At 42.2% G+C, this 17,960-nt stretch overlaps 1 protein-coding gene across 2 annotated transcripts in view; it reads left to right on the top strand.

Annotated features, from left to right (window-relative positions):
* Positions 1–17,960, top strand: part of Cth (Cystathionine gamma-lyase) — a 664,174-nt gene that overhangs the window by 124,537 nt on the left and 521,677 nt on the right. The window contains exon 6 of one of the 2 annotated variants that reach the window (XM_068225275.1): positions 14,328–14,466. In XM_068225275.1, coding sequence (XP_068081376.1) covers positions 14,328–14,466 — 139 coding nt within the window. Of the gene's footprint in view, positions 1–14,327; positions 14,476–17,960 lie in introns of those variants that run through there. The other variant, XM_067136552.2, reaches the window with a different exon arrangement.

The raw sequence follows: 17,960 nt of genomic DNA, 5'->3' as shown, positions 1-17,960 counted from the left end.
TCAACCCCCATGCTGGTGGGGGCTGAGCAACATCTGGAGTGTAAACTATGGATTCAATACTGTTTTTGATTACTTTTATATGGCACCCCCTCCCTCCTTCACCTAGGTTGGGGGGGGGATGTGTGCTAGGGGTATCTTACCCCTAAAGTGTTCTTCTCCAGATAGTAAGTCATATGTGTACCAAGTTTGATTGAAATTGCTGCAGTGGTTTAGGAGGAGGTGTCAAAAAATCAAATAATTCCTAAGTACTTGTATTTGATTGTCTGTAAATCTTTCTATTTCAAAGTGAGCAGTCATGTTTCAACTTCATTAGGTAACGTATTCAGTATGCTTATTAACAATTCATTTTCAGGCATCTATCCACTTTCTACCATTCGTTCAGTGGTTTGGCGAATGAAGCTCCTCTACCAACTTCTGTACTTTTGTGTTTCTTCAATGCTGTCTCAATTTTATTTCATTTCCTGTATATTATCTCTCACTATGTCTCTATCTCAGGGGCGGCTACTGAGGGGTAGTGGGTGAAGTAGCACTTCACCAATTACAGTAAAACTCTGTTAAGAAATTTTCCAAGAACCACTCAAAAATCTTCTTAAGCAGGAAACTTTTTAAAAGGGGCAATACATGAAACCTTATACACTGAAATACATGAGAAAAACAAAGCAAGCAGATTTTCTTGTTTGTGAATGATACCAAAATAGGCTTGTACAGTATATACCTATATCTACATAAAAATAAATGTGTGTGTCCATATATTTCACCTTGCAGCCAAAACTACCCACCACAGACCACTGATGTTTGTGTGTGATAGTAGCCTCAAGTGTCCCATCTTGCACTATGGTGGTTGCATGTCGGTAACTGTGGTAGTGTGGTAGACCATGGGGGTTGAAAGTGGCTGACTAAATATAAAAATAGATGTGTGTGTTTGTATATTTAACCTTCCAGCCACAACTATCCATTGCAGACTACTGGTGTTTGTGTGCGGTAGTAGCCTCAAGTCTCCCATCGTGCACTATAGTTGGTACAAGTAGTGGTGTGGTACTGTAGATGTGGGGGTTAGAAGTGGCCGAATAAATATAAAAATAGACACGTGTGCCCATAAATTTCACCTTGGAGCCACAAATACCCATCGTAGACCACTGGTGTTTGTGTGTAGTTGTAGCCTCGAGTATTCCATCATGCACTATAGTGGTTGTGTGTATGTAGCAGTGGTGTTGTGGGAAATACGGGGATTGAAAGTGGCCGGCTATATATCAAAATAGACATGTGTGTTTGTATATTTCACCTTGCAGCCACAACTACCCATCTCAGACCACTGGTGATTGTGTGTGGTAATAGCATCAAGTCTTGCATCGTGCACTACGGTGATTGCGGGTTGATAGTTGTGGTGGTGTGGGATATGTGGGGGGTTGAAAGTGGCCGACTATATATAAAAACAGACGTGTATGTTTGTATATTTCACCTTCGAACTACAAATACCCACGGCAGACCACTGGTGGTGTTTGTGTGTGTGGTAGTAGCCTCGAGTTTCCCATTGCACACTATAGTTGTTACATGTCGGTAGCTGTCATGATGCGTGACATATGGGGGTTGAAAGTGGCTGGCTATATATAAAAATAGACGTGAGTGTTCACATATTTCACCTTGAAGCCACAACTATCCATCACTGTCCACTGGTTTTTATGTGTGGTACTAGCTTCAAGTCTGTCCGTCCCCGAGTTGTAGGGGGCAACACGTCCGCCTGTCATCCAGCGGCCCCGGGTTCGGTTCCCGGCCGGATCAGAGGTTTTTACTTGTAAATTATTGATATCCCTGGCCTGGGGACTGGGTATTTGTGTCGTCCTTAACATTCCTTTCCTCACATTCAACATCTACACTTCTGCAATTCAACTTACACACAGGTTCCTATCATATGGTGAAAATAGTGGCAAAAGATCTACAGAGGTCGATGCCACCAACAAATATCATTAAAGAAAAGCCCCAAGTCTCCCATCATGCACTATTGGTTGTGTGTTGGTAGCTGTGATAGTGTGGGAGTTGTGTGTTTGTATATTTCACCTTGGAGTCACAAATACCCATCGCAGACCACTGGTGTTTCTGTGTGGTAGTAGCCTCGAGTCTCCCATCATGCACTATAGTGACTGTGTGTATGTATCTTTGGTGGTGTGGGAGATATGAGGGTTGAAAGTGGCCGATTATATATAAAAATGGACATGTGTATTCATATATTTCACCTTGCAGCCACAACTATCCATTGCAGACCACTGGTTTTTGTGTGCGGTAGTAGCTTCAAGTCTCCCATCGTGCACTATAGCAATTGTGTTTCAGTAGGTGTGATGATGTGGCGGGGGGGAGGGGGGTGAAAGTGGCCGACTATATACATAAATAGATGTGTGTGTCCATATATTTATCCCACAGCCACAAGTACCACCATTGAGCACGGGTGTTTGTGTGTGGTAATAGCCTTGATTTTCCCATCTTACACTATAGTGGTTGCGTGTCTGTAACTGTGGTGGTGTGGGAGATGTGGGGCTTGAAGGTGGCTAACTATACCATACATATAAATAGACGTGTGTGTTCGTATATTTCACATTGCAGCCACAACTACCCACTGCAGACCACTGATGCTTCTGTGTGGTAGTAAACTCGAGTCTCCCGTTGTGAACTATGGTGGTTGCGTGTCGGTAGCTGTGTTGGTGATGGAGATGTGGGGTGTTGACAGTAGCTGACTATATAAAAAAATATACGTGTGTGTTCATATATTTCACCTTGCAGCCACAACTACCCATCGCAGACCACTGGTGTTTGTGTGTGGTAGTAGTCTCAAGATTCCCATCACACACTATAGGGATTGCGCATCTGTAGCTGTGTTGGCGTAGGAGATGTGGGGGTTGAAAGTGGCCGACTATACCATACATGTAAAGAGACGTGTGTGTGTGTGTGTGTGTCCGTATATTTCAACTTGCAGCCACAACTACCCACTGCAGACCACAGGTGTTAGTGTATGGTATTAGCCTTGATTCTCCCATCATACACTATAGTGGTTGTGTGCCTGTAAATGTGGTGGTTTGGAAGATGTGGGGGGTGAAAGTGGCCTACTATACATATAAAAAGATGTGTGTGTGTCCATATATTTCATCCCACAGCCACAAATACCACCGCTGACCAAGCGTGTTTGTGTGTGGTAATAGCCTCGATTCTCCCTTCGTACACTATAGAGGTTGCGTGCCTGTAGCTGTGGTGATGTGGGAGATGTGGGGTTTGAAAGTGGCTAATTTGTCATTGAATGTTTTAAATTGAGTGAGAATGTACTGGAAGGATCGGAGTGGGAATGTAATCTAGAAGGCTGTGATGTGTACTCCTTGATTTTCTATACCATCTTTTAATCATCTTAGAGGAGTACGGTGATTTCAGAATCATAATACAGTAGCTTGCTGCTTGAGTACATCTGTGAGTATTTTCTGTAATTCTTGAATATAAAGCAGATACTTACTAAAACAGATATCATTGAGGGAGTAATTGCAACCAGCAGAGAGAGAGGAAAATCAGTTTTCATACCAAGAATTCCAATGATCTCAATTGTCATTGTTTCAAACGATTACAATTTCTAGTGAGATTAGCTTATATTATGACTATCGATAATGCTCAGGGTTAAACGTTCCACTATTGTGGAGTTAATTTGAAGGATTTCTGTTTCACACACAATCAGCTCTACGCTGCTTTCTCGCATGACGGACAAGCAGAAAATCAGTTTGTGCATGTGCAAGAAAACAAGACATCAAACGTAGCATATAAGAATGTATTTTTATGAAATGATGTAGAATGTAAGATATTTATGTAGCCCGAAAGAAAGAAGAAACAGAAAAAGTGTGCTCTTTGCATGCCTTCTGTATTATAGCAGGTTATCTTCATCTAGTATATTTATAAAAGTTAAGGGCTGCCAAAACAAGAGCCACAATACTTAAATTTGATTACCATGACATGTAATTTTAGAGATAAAATAAGATAACTGAACATACTATATTATAAAAATATTTGATAAGAGAAATAAAACATAGTATATAAAAACTTCATAAGAGAAGAAGAAATACTAAGAATATTAAAAGGCTGGATAATAACTGTACATTATGTAAAAACTGTAACATACTGTATTCCAAACACAGAAGTGTAGGCTCCTACTTGGAAATTTTTTTTTTCTGGGGTTGGTTGATTGAGGTTTTTACTGCTTTCTTGTTGTGTAAACCTCTCCATATCCCACATGCACACAAGCCACCGCACCTTCACAAACCTCCTCAGTTGTTCGATATAGACGCTTGCCGCATTGCAAGACTGTATTGGAGAATAATAATAATAATCATCATCTTCTTCTTCCTGAATTTCCTAGCAGATTCAATCAATGGTCTGATCCTCACAATTGTTTACCATATCATCGATTTTGTACATTAATCATGGGAAACACACAGCAATGGAATGTACCAATATACCACATAAAATTCTTTCTTGCATGAAATGTTCAAAATGCCCTCTGTTGCGACAGCAGGTTGATGCATGAATCAATGCTAATGAAAGGAATTTTGAATATTTCATAAAAGAAAGAGTTTCATGTGGTATGGTGGTACATTCTGTTCCTGTGTTTTTCCCATTATTAATATACTATGAAAAGTTGTAGAAAATGAGTTCTAACATGGAAATAAAGCATTTCCCAACCCTATATGTGAGGAATGTGTCCTGAAAGTTTGGCCACACCTTACTGTTACACCTCATATATTCATTGTATTGTTCATTTGTTCATTTTTATATAGTTCAGTTTAGCACAGCAACAGCATAATTTATACTTACTGTTTAATGTAAACATTGATGCTTTCACGTTCCATACTTGTAGTCATGATATGACATGTCAAGAAAACAAAGTGAAACTCTTTACGTTTTGCAGAGAACTTTGCTCCGCGTCTTCAGAAGAAAATCTTGACTGTTCAAGAGGAAGACTTCTACAATAATAAGCGTCTGAATTTAAGAATGCATTACCATTGGAGCTGCAGTGGCACACTCATTCATTACTAGGTGGCTCGCTGTATGCTAGGAGAGTGCTCCAAGTGAGAGTTGAAGACAACATTAAGCTCTAATTAAGATGTTCTATCACTCCATGTGTGCATGAGAAGTAACAAAGAAGACATAGATGAATCAGGAACATACTGCATGAACTGCAAATGGCAGGCATCCCAGCCAGTCGGGCGTACCGTATCTTCAACTCCAACGGCCCAACGTTCATGATTCGCCTACAACGCTCATCTGCTGCCGATGTAGACCATCTCATCACCACCAGCGTCCATTTCCGCAGGCGAACCTACCGAGTGGAGCACTCTCGCTCACCACCCCGTACCGACCGCTCCCCTCCTTTTACCCCTTCTCATAGCCCACCACCCGCCCCGCCACCCCCCACCATCACAAGCCATCTATCTACCTGCCCCACAGCCGTCCTTCTTTCTACCGCCCCTCCCGATATTGGATCTACTTCGCCTTCTCACCACCTCCATTACCAACATTACCACAACCCTCTATTACCTTATTTCCCAACAGAACCCAACCCAACCCAACCCAACCCAACCCAACCCAACCCAACCCAACCCAACCCAACCCAACCCAACCCAACCCAACCCAACCCAACCCTTTACGCTAACTTCACACTGAACTCCCCCATTGTACCAGCTCAATATATGTATCTACTTCTGTAACTCTATGTAACAATATGTCTTTTTCCGATTTGCGCGCCCGAGATATGTAGCTATGTAAATAAATTTCTCGTCCCTCTTCCCAAGGTGTTTGTGGGGGTTTGCTTGCGTGGGGTGCTTTGCGAGTCATCCCTGGGTCCCGTCTAGTTGTCACGGTGTCCTTATCTCGATTTCATATCTTTCTTCCTTCTCTGGTATGTACGACACATACCCTCCACACTTTAATTTTCTTCTCTGGTTGTTTTCCTTTATATACGGCCTAAGAGCTCCTAGTTGAGCTGATGGCCCGCCCCTCCTCGTGTGAGGAGAGGGAATGAACTAACTTACTTTGCGTTGCGTTCACCTGCATATACCCCAGCGCCAGTGGGTAGGGTCTGACACATCCCACTCTGATGAGTCTAGTGTCAGACCTAAGACGAAACGCTGGTTGATAGAGCAAACGCCTGAAAAGCCTTACATCTGATCTGTTTTTTGACATGCTCTATTGGTTGAAAAATATCTAATTCCCTCCATGGGAACTTAGAATTTCCATTCAGAATTGCTAGGCGGGCAATAATTCCATTGTGGAGATTTATCTCCCGTATGCAGTTATCAGACTGTGCCTCTTATAATGGGCTTCTGATAAGTTCACCTGCTCAGCAACTCTCAAAATCTCATTGTACATGGATGTATCTTCGTAACAGTACCTCCAGTGTCTTTTGATCAGCCAGGTGGCTTCTTCACATCTATAATAACAGCTCCCGCTGACCTGAATCAGCATAATGACCGACTCCTAGTTGGATGTCAGCCTCCCTATTACGCTCAACAATGACGACCACCACCACTACCACATCAACGTCTTCTGCCCTTACCTTTTCCTCCCACCCTCTGACGACTATTACGTCTTCTCATCCTGCACCACTTATGTCCTCATCTTTCTCCGTGCCACAAACTTTTTCTCAGATCAGTGTACCACCTCCTCACTTTTTGCGCCGCAGTTCACCACCTGTCTCTTCATCTGCACAGCCACCATCTACAACACCGTCAACTCCAGCTGCATCAGCATCATTGGCTGCCGTCAACCAGCATCACCGCCATCAACATCAGATACCAATGCAGTCTTCAGTTGCGTCGTCCGCTGTGTCGACCCACTCATCTCCGTAACAGAAGTCCAACGCCAGCTACGCCTTCACGCCACACCAGTCCGGAGGGCATTTCGGATCTTCAACTCCACGGGTCCAACATACTTAGTGTGCCAACAGCTTCCCACCGCAACAGCCATCGACCATCTCATCGCCACCGGTGCCCCTATCTACGGTTGTCTCCATAACGTCGAACCCTCTCGTTCCCCTCCACAATCAAGACACCCCTCACCACACCACGAAGCCGCACCTGGCCTGATCATCCTCCTTTTCAACAGACTGAAAAATAATTTATACAAAAGCACAGAGTTACACATCACATTTGTTCAGTGTCGGGTATCCACCCTTTATGTAATAACTGAGGAGAGTTCTTCTTATTACATCTTTATGGAATCCGTTGACTGCCTTTGTTATACAGTTCCTTTTGATTTGTTTGCGCGGTGATTGAAATGAGATGAAACCAGATGACTGGGTACTGTCTTTACCTTCCTTTACTATACGCTGAACAGTTCGCGTACTAACTTGAGAATCTTCTGACACTCTCTGCTGCACTTTATACACACTCACTAAAGGTCCATTATTTTCTGCTTCCTTTTGAAAATATTCATAAACATTGCTGATCATTTTTCTACCCTGGCTCCTTATCTCCTTCCTCTTCACCATTGTAAAATATGTAGTGCAGTCATTACGTACAGCAACAATAACAACAGCATAGAGCAGTGCAAATAGAAACAAACCAACGTCACATCACATGCCACGAACACGCTAATCGAAGAATGCAGTAAAGGATGCGGCAAGAATTACTCATAAAACAAGAATTATCCTACAAAAATAAACTCGTCAAACAAGCTCTTTGTAACACCCACACGCACCCTGTAAGACTACTCAGCAACAAAGCAGTTTGTAGAGCGAAGTGAGCATGGCTACCTCCCTGGGCGACTGAGTAGTTCTCAGCACCACTGCCAGGTAGTCTTTTGCCTAATTGGGCAGTGACATATTGCCCGCATCCCACTTCCCCCTGACAGTATGTAGGCCGCCTGCCATCAGAGCAGAAAAGACCTATAGCACGGACCGTACACGCCCTGGCATCAACCCATGCTCTTCGGCAAAGATAAAGTACAGGCGTTCCTGTTACAGAGAGAGAGTATATTAAAGTGGCCCCCAAAGGCGTGGGGATCGATTGACCAGGACCTTGATTAACTAGGAAAACTGTGATACAATTGATACCTTTACATATGAGTTCCATTCTCTAGAAAAAGACTTTAAAAATTTAACTTACAGACATTTAAGATTGATTTACTCCATTCTAAGGACAGTTCACATTGACTTTTGTAAAATTAGGACTTGTTTCCAATTAAAGTAGCACAGAACAGTGATTAACTTTACTGTAGAATCTAATGGCACAAGTGATTTCTTTTTTTGTGCAAGTGAACTAGTAAATTATTTTCATATAAACAGGCACTTAAACTTTTAAAGGCACAATCGTAGACTAAGAGCAAGAACAGTATTCAAACTTTGATTACGCACAGTGTAAATAATTGTTGGTCATACAAGTGTTTCATATTTTTTTGTGCTGGTAAATTTTGAACATTGAACTTCACCACTGGACAATAATGGTGATCTTGAAACTTAATTGAATGACTGGATTTTCTGCTTTTTATGAACATAACAAAATCAACATGGATAATATATTAGCTGCTACTGAGGCTTTAAAAGTCAGTCTAAATGACAGGATTGCTGAATCAAATGCTAACTTAGAAAGTCATATTAAAGCAACTAATATTGGCATGAATCAACTTAGCATTAATTTAAAAACTCATATTGCTGAATCAAGTGAGGCCATTAATGCTAGTATTACCACAATGAATGCAAGTATAACTCAGCTTAGGGAAGCTAATGAAGCAACCAATCTTAGTATTACACAATTAACGGAATCTGTTGATAAAAAATTGGCAGAAGTTAACTGTAATTTAGAACGTAGACTCAATAATGCAGGTGCCGAAATTGAAAACCGGTTTGATGCATCTATTAAAAAGATGGATTCTAAGTTCACAGAAATTAGTGAAAGATTGATACGTGACTTAGAAGCCACGAAAAGGAAATCAAATCACAAGTAGCTGAGGACTTGAAAATTGCTTTCCCTACTTCCCAGGATGTTATCAAAGAAGTAGAAAATCTAAAAGGAGATTTTAAGGAGTCCCATGGACCGTTGTCACTTGCATAATCTAAGATTGCTTCTATACAGACAACCTCCATGAATCTGTCAAAAATAACTTCAACAAAATAGGAAATGAGATTAATTTGTTAAAAACTCAGCAAGAAGAGGCTGATAAATGTTTCAAAACACAATTAGATTATGTTCACACTCAGATTACTCACAAAGGTCGCTATGTATCAGTAGTTAAGGCAGATTTGGAGAAGGAAGTAAAGGAAGTTGAGAATTCCATACAAGGACAAGCTAAAACCATGAAACTTGAACTCCAGGGAAATATTGAATCTCTTAAAAACAAGGTCTCTCAATTAGAACAAGATTTCATATCATCCAGTTTCTAAACTGTTAGTGGAGAAACCCTCAACATTTCTACAGCTTTAAAGATGACTGAAGAAAAACCGATCAAATCTTCAGGGAAAGAGGAAATACACAGCTAAAGGATTTCTCTTCCATCTCGAGGAATAATTTCAGGAAAACCATGTCAAACCAGATTGTCACTTGCGCATGGCGTTCAGATTATTAGAAGGAAGGGTGTTAATGTAGTATACTGCTTTTAAATTTAGTATTAGGACTTACCAAGAATTCAAGGGAGACCTACTCAAACGATTCTAGAATGCTGAAACTCAGCATTTAATTAAACTTCAGTTGTATTCCTGAAAATACAATACTGCCATCAATTCCTCGCGATATTCAGATTTTCTAATATTCCAGGTCATGAAGATGCAGTTCTTCGACCCTCTTTTCCAACTCATTCAAGTCAGAATGCTTCAATTTCCAGCAAATATTCAGGAAATCCTAGTAGCAGCGAACATACAAAAGAACAGCTTGATGGTGTCTTAAGGAAACTTGATACAGCTTGCACTCAAAGCTTAACAAAGTCTAGTAAGACTAAAGAAGTCGTGACGAACCCTGTCGAAGTTAAGACTCAAGCTTGACCGAACCCTGAACCTCAAGAAGAGAGGGAGTACCGTGGAGATGTACCACACCAGTTTAGAAGATGTAGGAAATGTCCCTATGAGGAGAGAACTCCATTTCAACAAGGACCATCATGGAGACAACCGGCAGATCAGCCCAATAATAATAGAAAGTGAGAAGAACTAAATGTTGAAGATATACGCATGAATACGTACAAAATAAGAACAGAGGAGAAGGTTTACCTGGAGCATCTTCTTTGGAATACCAGGAACAGGTTCAAAGAAGAAACAAAAGGAATGAGATGAATCTGGAAACCATGAGTACCAAAAAAAGAACTCTGATGAAGCAATAAGGAGATTGTCTGAAAACCCGGATGAAGGAGAGGTGATCTGTAGCACCGCCATAAACCACTGGTATTTGGATGACGTTGACTTATTATACAAAGATTCAACACACACGAGAACACAACATAGTTTACCCATCATTAGCTTCAGATTAGTCAACATTATTATAAGCTCATTAGTTAATTCAGGTTCACAGGCTTCTTTAATTTCCAACAAATTAATTGATGTAGCACAAGGGAAGACTGACATTTTGACCATACCTGTTGCGCAGGTTAAGGTGAAAGGAATTGTTCCAGACAAGGCTATCAAATGTAAATTCCAGGCATTTGTTGAATTGAAGATTGGTGGTGTCAAATTTCAACATGTGCTCCTAATCTTGAACCAGATAAAGTTCAACGTAATTCTAGGATCTGATTTTCTCATACAACATGGAGGAATCATTGATTATCCTGCCAGCTCAATAAAGTTTTATAATGTCAAGTCTGTAGAGCTACAGCTGGTTAACAATGATAATTTGAATTATCAGGGATTCAATACCCCGGTGGTGATAATCGAAGGCAAGATGAATGAGGCCCTGCCTCTCGATGGCCATCATAAGAAAACCTGCAGTATCTCATCCTGAGCAGAGAATATATGCAAAATTCTGCCCCATATTTATAGGACCACATAGGATTGCTACTGCACTAGACAACGGTGCCTACCAGGTGGAAAGAATAAATGGCGACGTCGAGGGAATATTTAATGCCACAAACCTCAAGAAATACTTTGAAATGACCTTGTCAAAAATAAAATATTGTACCAATTTTCTTTTTCCTGAGCAGGGGGAGGGGGAAATGAAACGGAAATGTCACAGCTACATTCATTATCAAAGTATTCCTGGTGCATATGAGTGCAACGCGTAACAACGGCTATATGAGAGATTTGAAAAGACTACTGTGCGTGCAGGTGATGGATGTAGCAGCTATGCACACAACCTGCTCACTGATGGAAAGCCAGCCAAGGACATATGACGTAGCCATCGAACATTCGATTACTTCCATCTCATGATTTCCAAAACCAAATTTGGTACAAAAATTTCAATTATATCAATGTGTAGGCCATAACAACAGAGGGTAGAATACCAAATTTCATTACAATCGGCGGTGGAATAATAGAGAAATTGAAGATAGAAGATTGACAAATCAGAAGCCACGATGCCCGGACTATGGGTATAAAGGGAGCTGGTTGAGTTAGCTTAAATCAGTATCTGTGAGTATTCCCAGCTGCCACGGTGTGCGGGCCAGCTGTGGAAGATATTGGTCAGAGATCGTTACTCTGTTCGACAGAATGTCGACCGTAGTTGTGTTTATGGAAAGTACAATTGTTCGCGTCTGCGGACGTACAAATTTCTAAGTGTCGAAGGTGGAAACTTTGAACTCTATTTTTGTGTGAGATAGGAAGTGATATAATATTTTGAGTCACCAACAGCAGATAGACTTGTTTTAAACTTGAACAGTTCGAGTAATTAACGTACTTGAGAACGGGACTAAATTCTCCAAGCGAATAATCATAAATTATTATTAACTTGCATAAACTGGGTGGACTCACCACATAATAGTTTATCTTTATTTTATTGTACATATTCAGGGAAGTGATAGTTCAGTTACAAACGAGACCATTTGAATCATGTCAGTATTTCGCAATGATTTCTAAAGACTGTGTTGTTTATTTGTTGGACAGTGTTAATTTCTTTCCTTTGAACTATGCTGATCACATTATAATCATGATCTTTAGGTTCATAAGACTGTGCCTTAATGACTTAATTTATTTCGTGAAAACTGTGCTTTAATGACAGTATTTTCATGAGACTGTGCTGTAGTGACAGAATTTATTTCATAAAAACTGTTCTTTAATAATAGAATTTATCTTCATGAGACTGTGCCTTAGTGATAGAATAAACTCGAGGTTTTTGAACTGTGTTTGCTAAGTAGGTTTGGTGCACTAGGACAGGGCATCGAACAACAAACATTTCATTTGTGTTGAATTGTGTTAATCTTCTTTCATTATGAACTGCGATATTCTATAAATTTGAGTTACTTCGACAAGTGCATCGAACGACAATCATTTCATTTATGTTGAACTGTGTTAATCTTCTTCTTTTGTTATGAACTCTGGAACTTATAAATTCTACAAATTGTGTTGAATACACCAGTACACAAGTGTTGAGTAGTAATATTCAGTGAAGGTACTAATTCACAAAATGTGCAGTGCAGTAAAGAAGTGTCGTACCAGATCTCACTGACATTCTGTGTGATGCCTATACACTTCTTTACTCCCTTCATGGGACCAAAGTGGAATTAAATACTAAATCAATAATCCCACTTTGAACGTAATCAATCATCAGGCGTCAGACTCTCGAGTTCAATCCCGATCCTCATCGAACCTTCAAGACCTGTCAACTGCCGTGGTATAACGAGGTGCCATGACACTGAGAGGAGATCCACGGTGAGGGGGAAGGAGTCTGGCAACATGGGATATCACTGATGCTGATCCCGAGAGACAGCGTCACTTCCATTCATTGTTTGGACTTTCTCAAATCCATCCTTCACACCTGTAAAAGGTGATATTTTTCTTGTCTAACTTGAATAAACAAAAGACCTAAATTTCACAAGAACTTATGCAATTACCCTTCTGTCTGTGGTTCCTAGCATGGACCGTACACACCCGTGCATCAACCCATGCTCTCCGACAAAGCTAACGTACAGGCTTTCCTGTTACACTATAGTTGTTGTTGTTATTGCTTTGATTGCATCTGTTAAGGATCAAACTCCAAGGTTAATTAAGTTTTAAGGGAGATTTGAATGTGTTACCATAGTTTAATTCTCTAGAATATACAGTGTGGCTAGAATAGCAAAAACATATGATTGAAATATTGCCACTGCTGATTCTATTGTTATTAAAAGTATCTGAGCAAAAAGTTGAAAGTGTTGAGAGGACCAAGGAAGGGCCAGTATTTCCAAGTAGGGTTAGAAGGAGATGGCCAACAATTATATTGGCTGCTAAACGGAGAGCTAGGTTCCCTGGATGAATAATATCGCTAATTGTTTCACTAATGGTATAAGGACGCGAGGGGTACCTTGAGGTACTATATGAGCAAATATATGAGTTGTGTGATTGATTCATTCATATAATGGAAGAGTCAAGGCAAGTATTAAGGCCAGATGATTAGAACTTGTAAAAATGTAGGGGAATAATCCTAGAAAATTATTAAAAAGAATAAGTGAGAACAATGAAATGCATTTTAACTTACCTAGATCTCTAATGGTATATTCAGTATTCTGTACTTCTTCGAGTGATAAATGCACCATCTTTTTTCATCTTGAATACATTATGCTTAGAGAAGTAATAACGTCTCTCCGCAGATAGAAAAAGAATGGTAATAATGAAATTAATGATCGGAATGTGTCAAAGTGGTGGGAATAACATTTCACATTGTCGAGTACTATGAGTGTTGTCATGTTTATCAATACCAGTTTTATTAATAATGCTATATTTATTGTCTAAGGAGTTAATGCAGTTTGCACTAGTGTATTTCTTATGCTCATTTTGAAAAGTACATTACCTCCTATAGAGAGGGAAATAATGCTCTTTACACATCCACAACCATGATGTTAGCGATTCAACACAGAAAACACATCATAATATCTTCAATTCTATCTGAGACTGGAGTTAGCACACTATACACATGCGTGCATCTCGCATTCTTCCACAAGGTACTTGGCAACTCAATTTCAGGTATATCTGGAGTTAACACACTTCAACCACCAACCCACCTGCCATTTAATGCAATGAAATTTTCCATGGAATTCAACACATTGAGCAGGTGGGATAATGCAAGAACATAGCTCCTCTTGGACAATTCTGAATAGCCTCATGACGTTAGAATGTTTCCCGTTTGACACAGATTGTAGGTTACAGATTTTTCTTGTAGTTCTTGGATCAGTGTACATAAATATTTTGTCTTGTCTAGTTCCCAGATGTCACATGCTCCAATGCCAATTGAAGACCGCATCCGCCTTGGTATCACAGATAACCTGATTCGTTTATCTGTAGGACTGGAAGAAGCACAGGACCTTATAGCTGACCTAGATCAAGCTTTCAAGGCTACAGTAAGTTGATCTTAAAACATGTCATATGAGGATCAGAGTTTCAAATTTATTTTCATCAGAAGTGGACACACACACACAAAAAAAGGGAAATAATCTGTTTTATGATCAGTGGATTTATTGATTTGGCTAGTGGTTTAATATCACACTAAAACATCAAAGGTTTTTGATGACAAGGATGGGAAAGTAGTGGCTGTGGTTTTAATTAAGGTACATTCCCAGCATTTGCTTGATGTGGAAACGGGAGGCAGAGGTATACAGTTCCCAATCAGCCAAAACTTACAGAGTGTGCCGTGCATGACTATGTTCTCTCTTTTTAGTCACTTACCTTACTTACCCATATGATTACCAACTGTTTCCTAAACACTTCAAGGTGTGTACATTAACCCTCTTGGAGCCAGGAGCCGATCTGGTTGGCCACACACCATCAGCTGGAAGAGGCCAGAGCTCCCTATCCACTTTACTACTGTAAAGTGCCGGGCCCTTTTTAGTGGAAATACATGTATTTTAAAATTCCCGTATATCCACCGGTGTATGGCAAATATGGGCAAGAACTTAACACACGGGGGCAAAATGCTGGCAACTAGGAATGAGTTAGCTGGAAAATTTATAATGTCCAATAACGGACCATTTATATTGGTATTATAAATTTACTCATTCAGGACAAATATTTCAGGTTCCTTATGGGAATCAACATTTATATCATCTTTTGGCCAAGCAGGCATCAATTTTTGGTAATGAAATGAAGTCTCTCATAGTGCATTGGCACTGCTGGTGGCTCCAAGTAGCCTACGCAGCAGCCTCAACAGCAGCACCAGAACATCTCGCAATGTTCACTAATCGCACCATACGTCGCTAAGGTGGATTACTCCGTACCCAACACCACTTCTTTTTTCGGCCGGGTGACGCATCTTTACTTACGCACCCAGCCGTGACAAAAAAGCATATCGGCTGACGCCAAGTAGGAAGTCGGCCTTTCGATCTCCAACATGCCCAACTGCATCCTTCACGATATCAAGCTCACCTACTCGGATGAAGAACTTCTCGACTACTTCCGCAAGAACAACTACCCAATCACCAACGTATCTCGGGTACAGGACAATTGTCTTCCCACTCGTCGGATCCTCGTTCAAGTTCCAACAGAAGACGCCGTACAAGAACTGCTCCAAGACGGTGTGTACTTCGACCTCTCCACGTGTCGTGTGGAACGTTGCTCATCATATTTTGACGACGCTTTTGAGCCCCTCGCCGCACCCATACTACCCCAAGCACTCCAGCCTCCTCTGACATCGCTCTCTTCCTACGAAACCCCTGTCACCACCACCACTTCTACCATCACAACTACCACCAACACTTCTGTCCATGCTTCCTCTACTATTACTCGAACTACTACCGTTATGTCCCATTCCTCCCCACTTATGATGTTTCCTTTCCCTATACCACCCTCCCTTACTCAACAACATGCAACAAACCAGCAGCCTGCTGAGGAAACTGCCACCGTTCGAGATACAGCGTGCTCACCGCCTCCATTACCACCGCCGACAGACCAGCCTACCATCTACAGCTGTGTTGTTTGAGGCGTGGATCCAAATCTCCCAACCGAGGTCATCCCCCACGAACTTCACCTGGCAGGGATCCCCGTGCGGAGAGCGTTCAGGATCCAAAACGCTGACAGACCCACATATCTCGTGCGCCTCCAACTTCTGACGTCTGCAGCCACTCAACGCCTCATCGCTCATGGAATCCATCTCCACGGTCGCCACCATCGAGTAGAACCTTCCTGCTCACCTCCCCAACCTTTGACTCGACCTACATCACCACGTTGGCGTCCCTGGCCTGCCCCTCCTCCTCCACTTCCTCCCAATATGCGGTTTCATCCACCCCCGCCCAATTACTTTTCTCCACCTCCGCCCTCATCAGACATTATTCGCCTACTGCTTACATCCCTTCTAAACTTCTCATCCTTCTACCACAATTTTGCACTTCACCTTTTCAACACCCATCCTCTCTCTCGTCCTCTCCTCTGAATTTTCAATTCTTGCACCCATCCCCTTAAATAATAATATCCACGCACACACCTCCTCATTCCTTACTTTGAATTACCCACCTCCTTCTTCCATCACCTCTACCCGACCCGCCCACATCTCTTGGCCAGAGAGAGGGTGTAACTCTCTAGGTGGCCCGCCCCACCCCTTCAGAGTGGGGAATGCAAACATTGGGGGAAAAAAAAAAGCCTCAACAGTATCCTCTCTCGTACGTCGCACACGCACGATTTTTTCGGCTGGGTTGCCCTCTTCTCTGTTGCAACTGTCGGCCCAAGAACAATTAATCGGCAGACGCCTAAGTGGCAGTCGCCTCCCCCCCCCTCACCATGCTCAGTAGTCTTATCTCCAACGTGGACATTATGATTGAGGAATCCTACATTCTCACTGAACTCAGCAAGTCCGGCTCTTCAGTCCTCGATGTCATCCGCCTCCGGGACTATTCCACTTCCGGGCCTGCACGGCTGGTCCTAGTCACCTTCCGAGATGCCGCCGACCAAGTAGCCTGCTACACCAGAGGCGCAACTCTCAACAGCCAGTTCTATGAGGTGGTCCCCGCTACTGAGTCCGTCTTAAGTGACCTCTTCCTTTATTATTATCTTCCTCCACCTCGTACATCCCCGTCCACACTCATCACCACTACTACTACTACTACCAACACCATCACCACTTCTGCCAATCCTCCCCCGTCTACTTCTACCCTCACTACCACGTCTAGTCACACCTCTCCTATCATGTCTACACCCGCCACCTCCCTATCTGCCACTTTACCCAGTCCCCAACAGCCCCCTGCCAACCTCATGGATGCCACCGTCGCAGCTCAGCCAATTTCCCCAGAACAAGAAGACGCTTCTACTGTCGCCCAACAACCATCTCCATCCTGGAGTTGTGTCATCCGTGGCCTTGACCCTGCCATCAGCGAACAGGACATACTGCATGAAATACATATGGCAGGTGTCCCAGTCAGTTGGGCGAACCGTATCTTCACCTCCAACGGCCCGACGTTCATGGTTCGCCTACAACTTTCATCAGCTGCCAACGTAGACCATCTCATCACCACCAGCATCCGTTTCCGCAGGCGAACCTACCGTGTGGAGCACTCTCGCTCCCCACCCCGTACCGACCACCCTCCTCCTCTTGCCCCTTCTCATAGGCCGCCACCCGCCCCACCATCGCAAGCTATCTATCTACCTGCCCTACAGCCGCCTTTCTGTCTACCACCCCTCCCGATCTTGGACCTACTTCGCCTTCTCGCCACCTCCATTTCCAACATTACCACAACCCTCTATTATCTACTGTCCCAACACTACCCTACCCCTTCTACCAACTTCATCCCGAACTCCCCCATTGTCCCAGCTCAATATATGTAACTACTTCTGTAATTCTCTGTAATATTATGTCTTTTTCTGATTTGCGCGCCGAGATACATAGATATGTAAATAAATTTCTCGTTCC

This window comes from Anabrus simplex, chromosome 1 (assembly GCF_040414725.1).
Source record: "Anabrus simplex isolate iqAnaSimp1 chromosome 1, ASM4041472v1, whole genome shotgun sequence".
NCBI lineage: Eukaryota > Metazoa > Arthropoda > Insecta > Orthoptera > Tettigoniidae > Anabrus > Anabrus simplex.
This window is presented reverse-complemented; position numbering and strand designations above follow the sequence as displayed.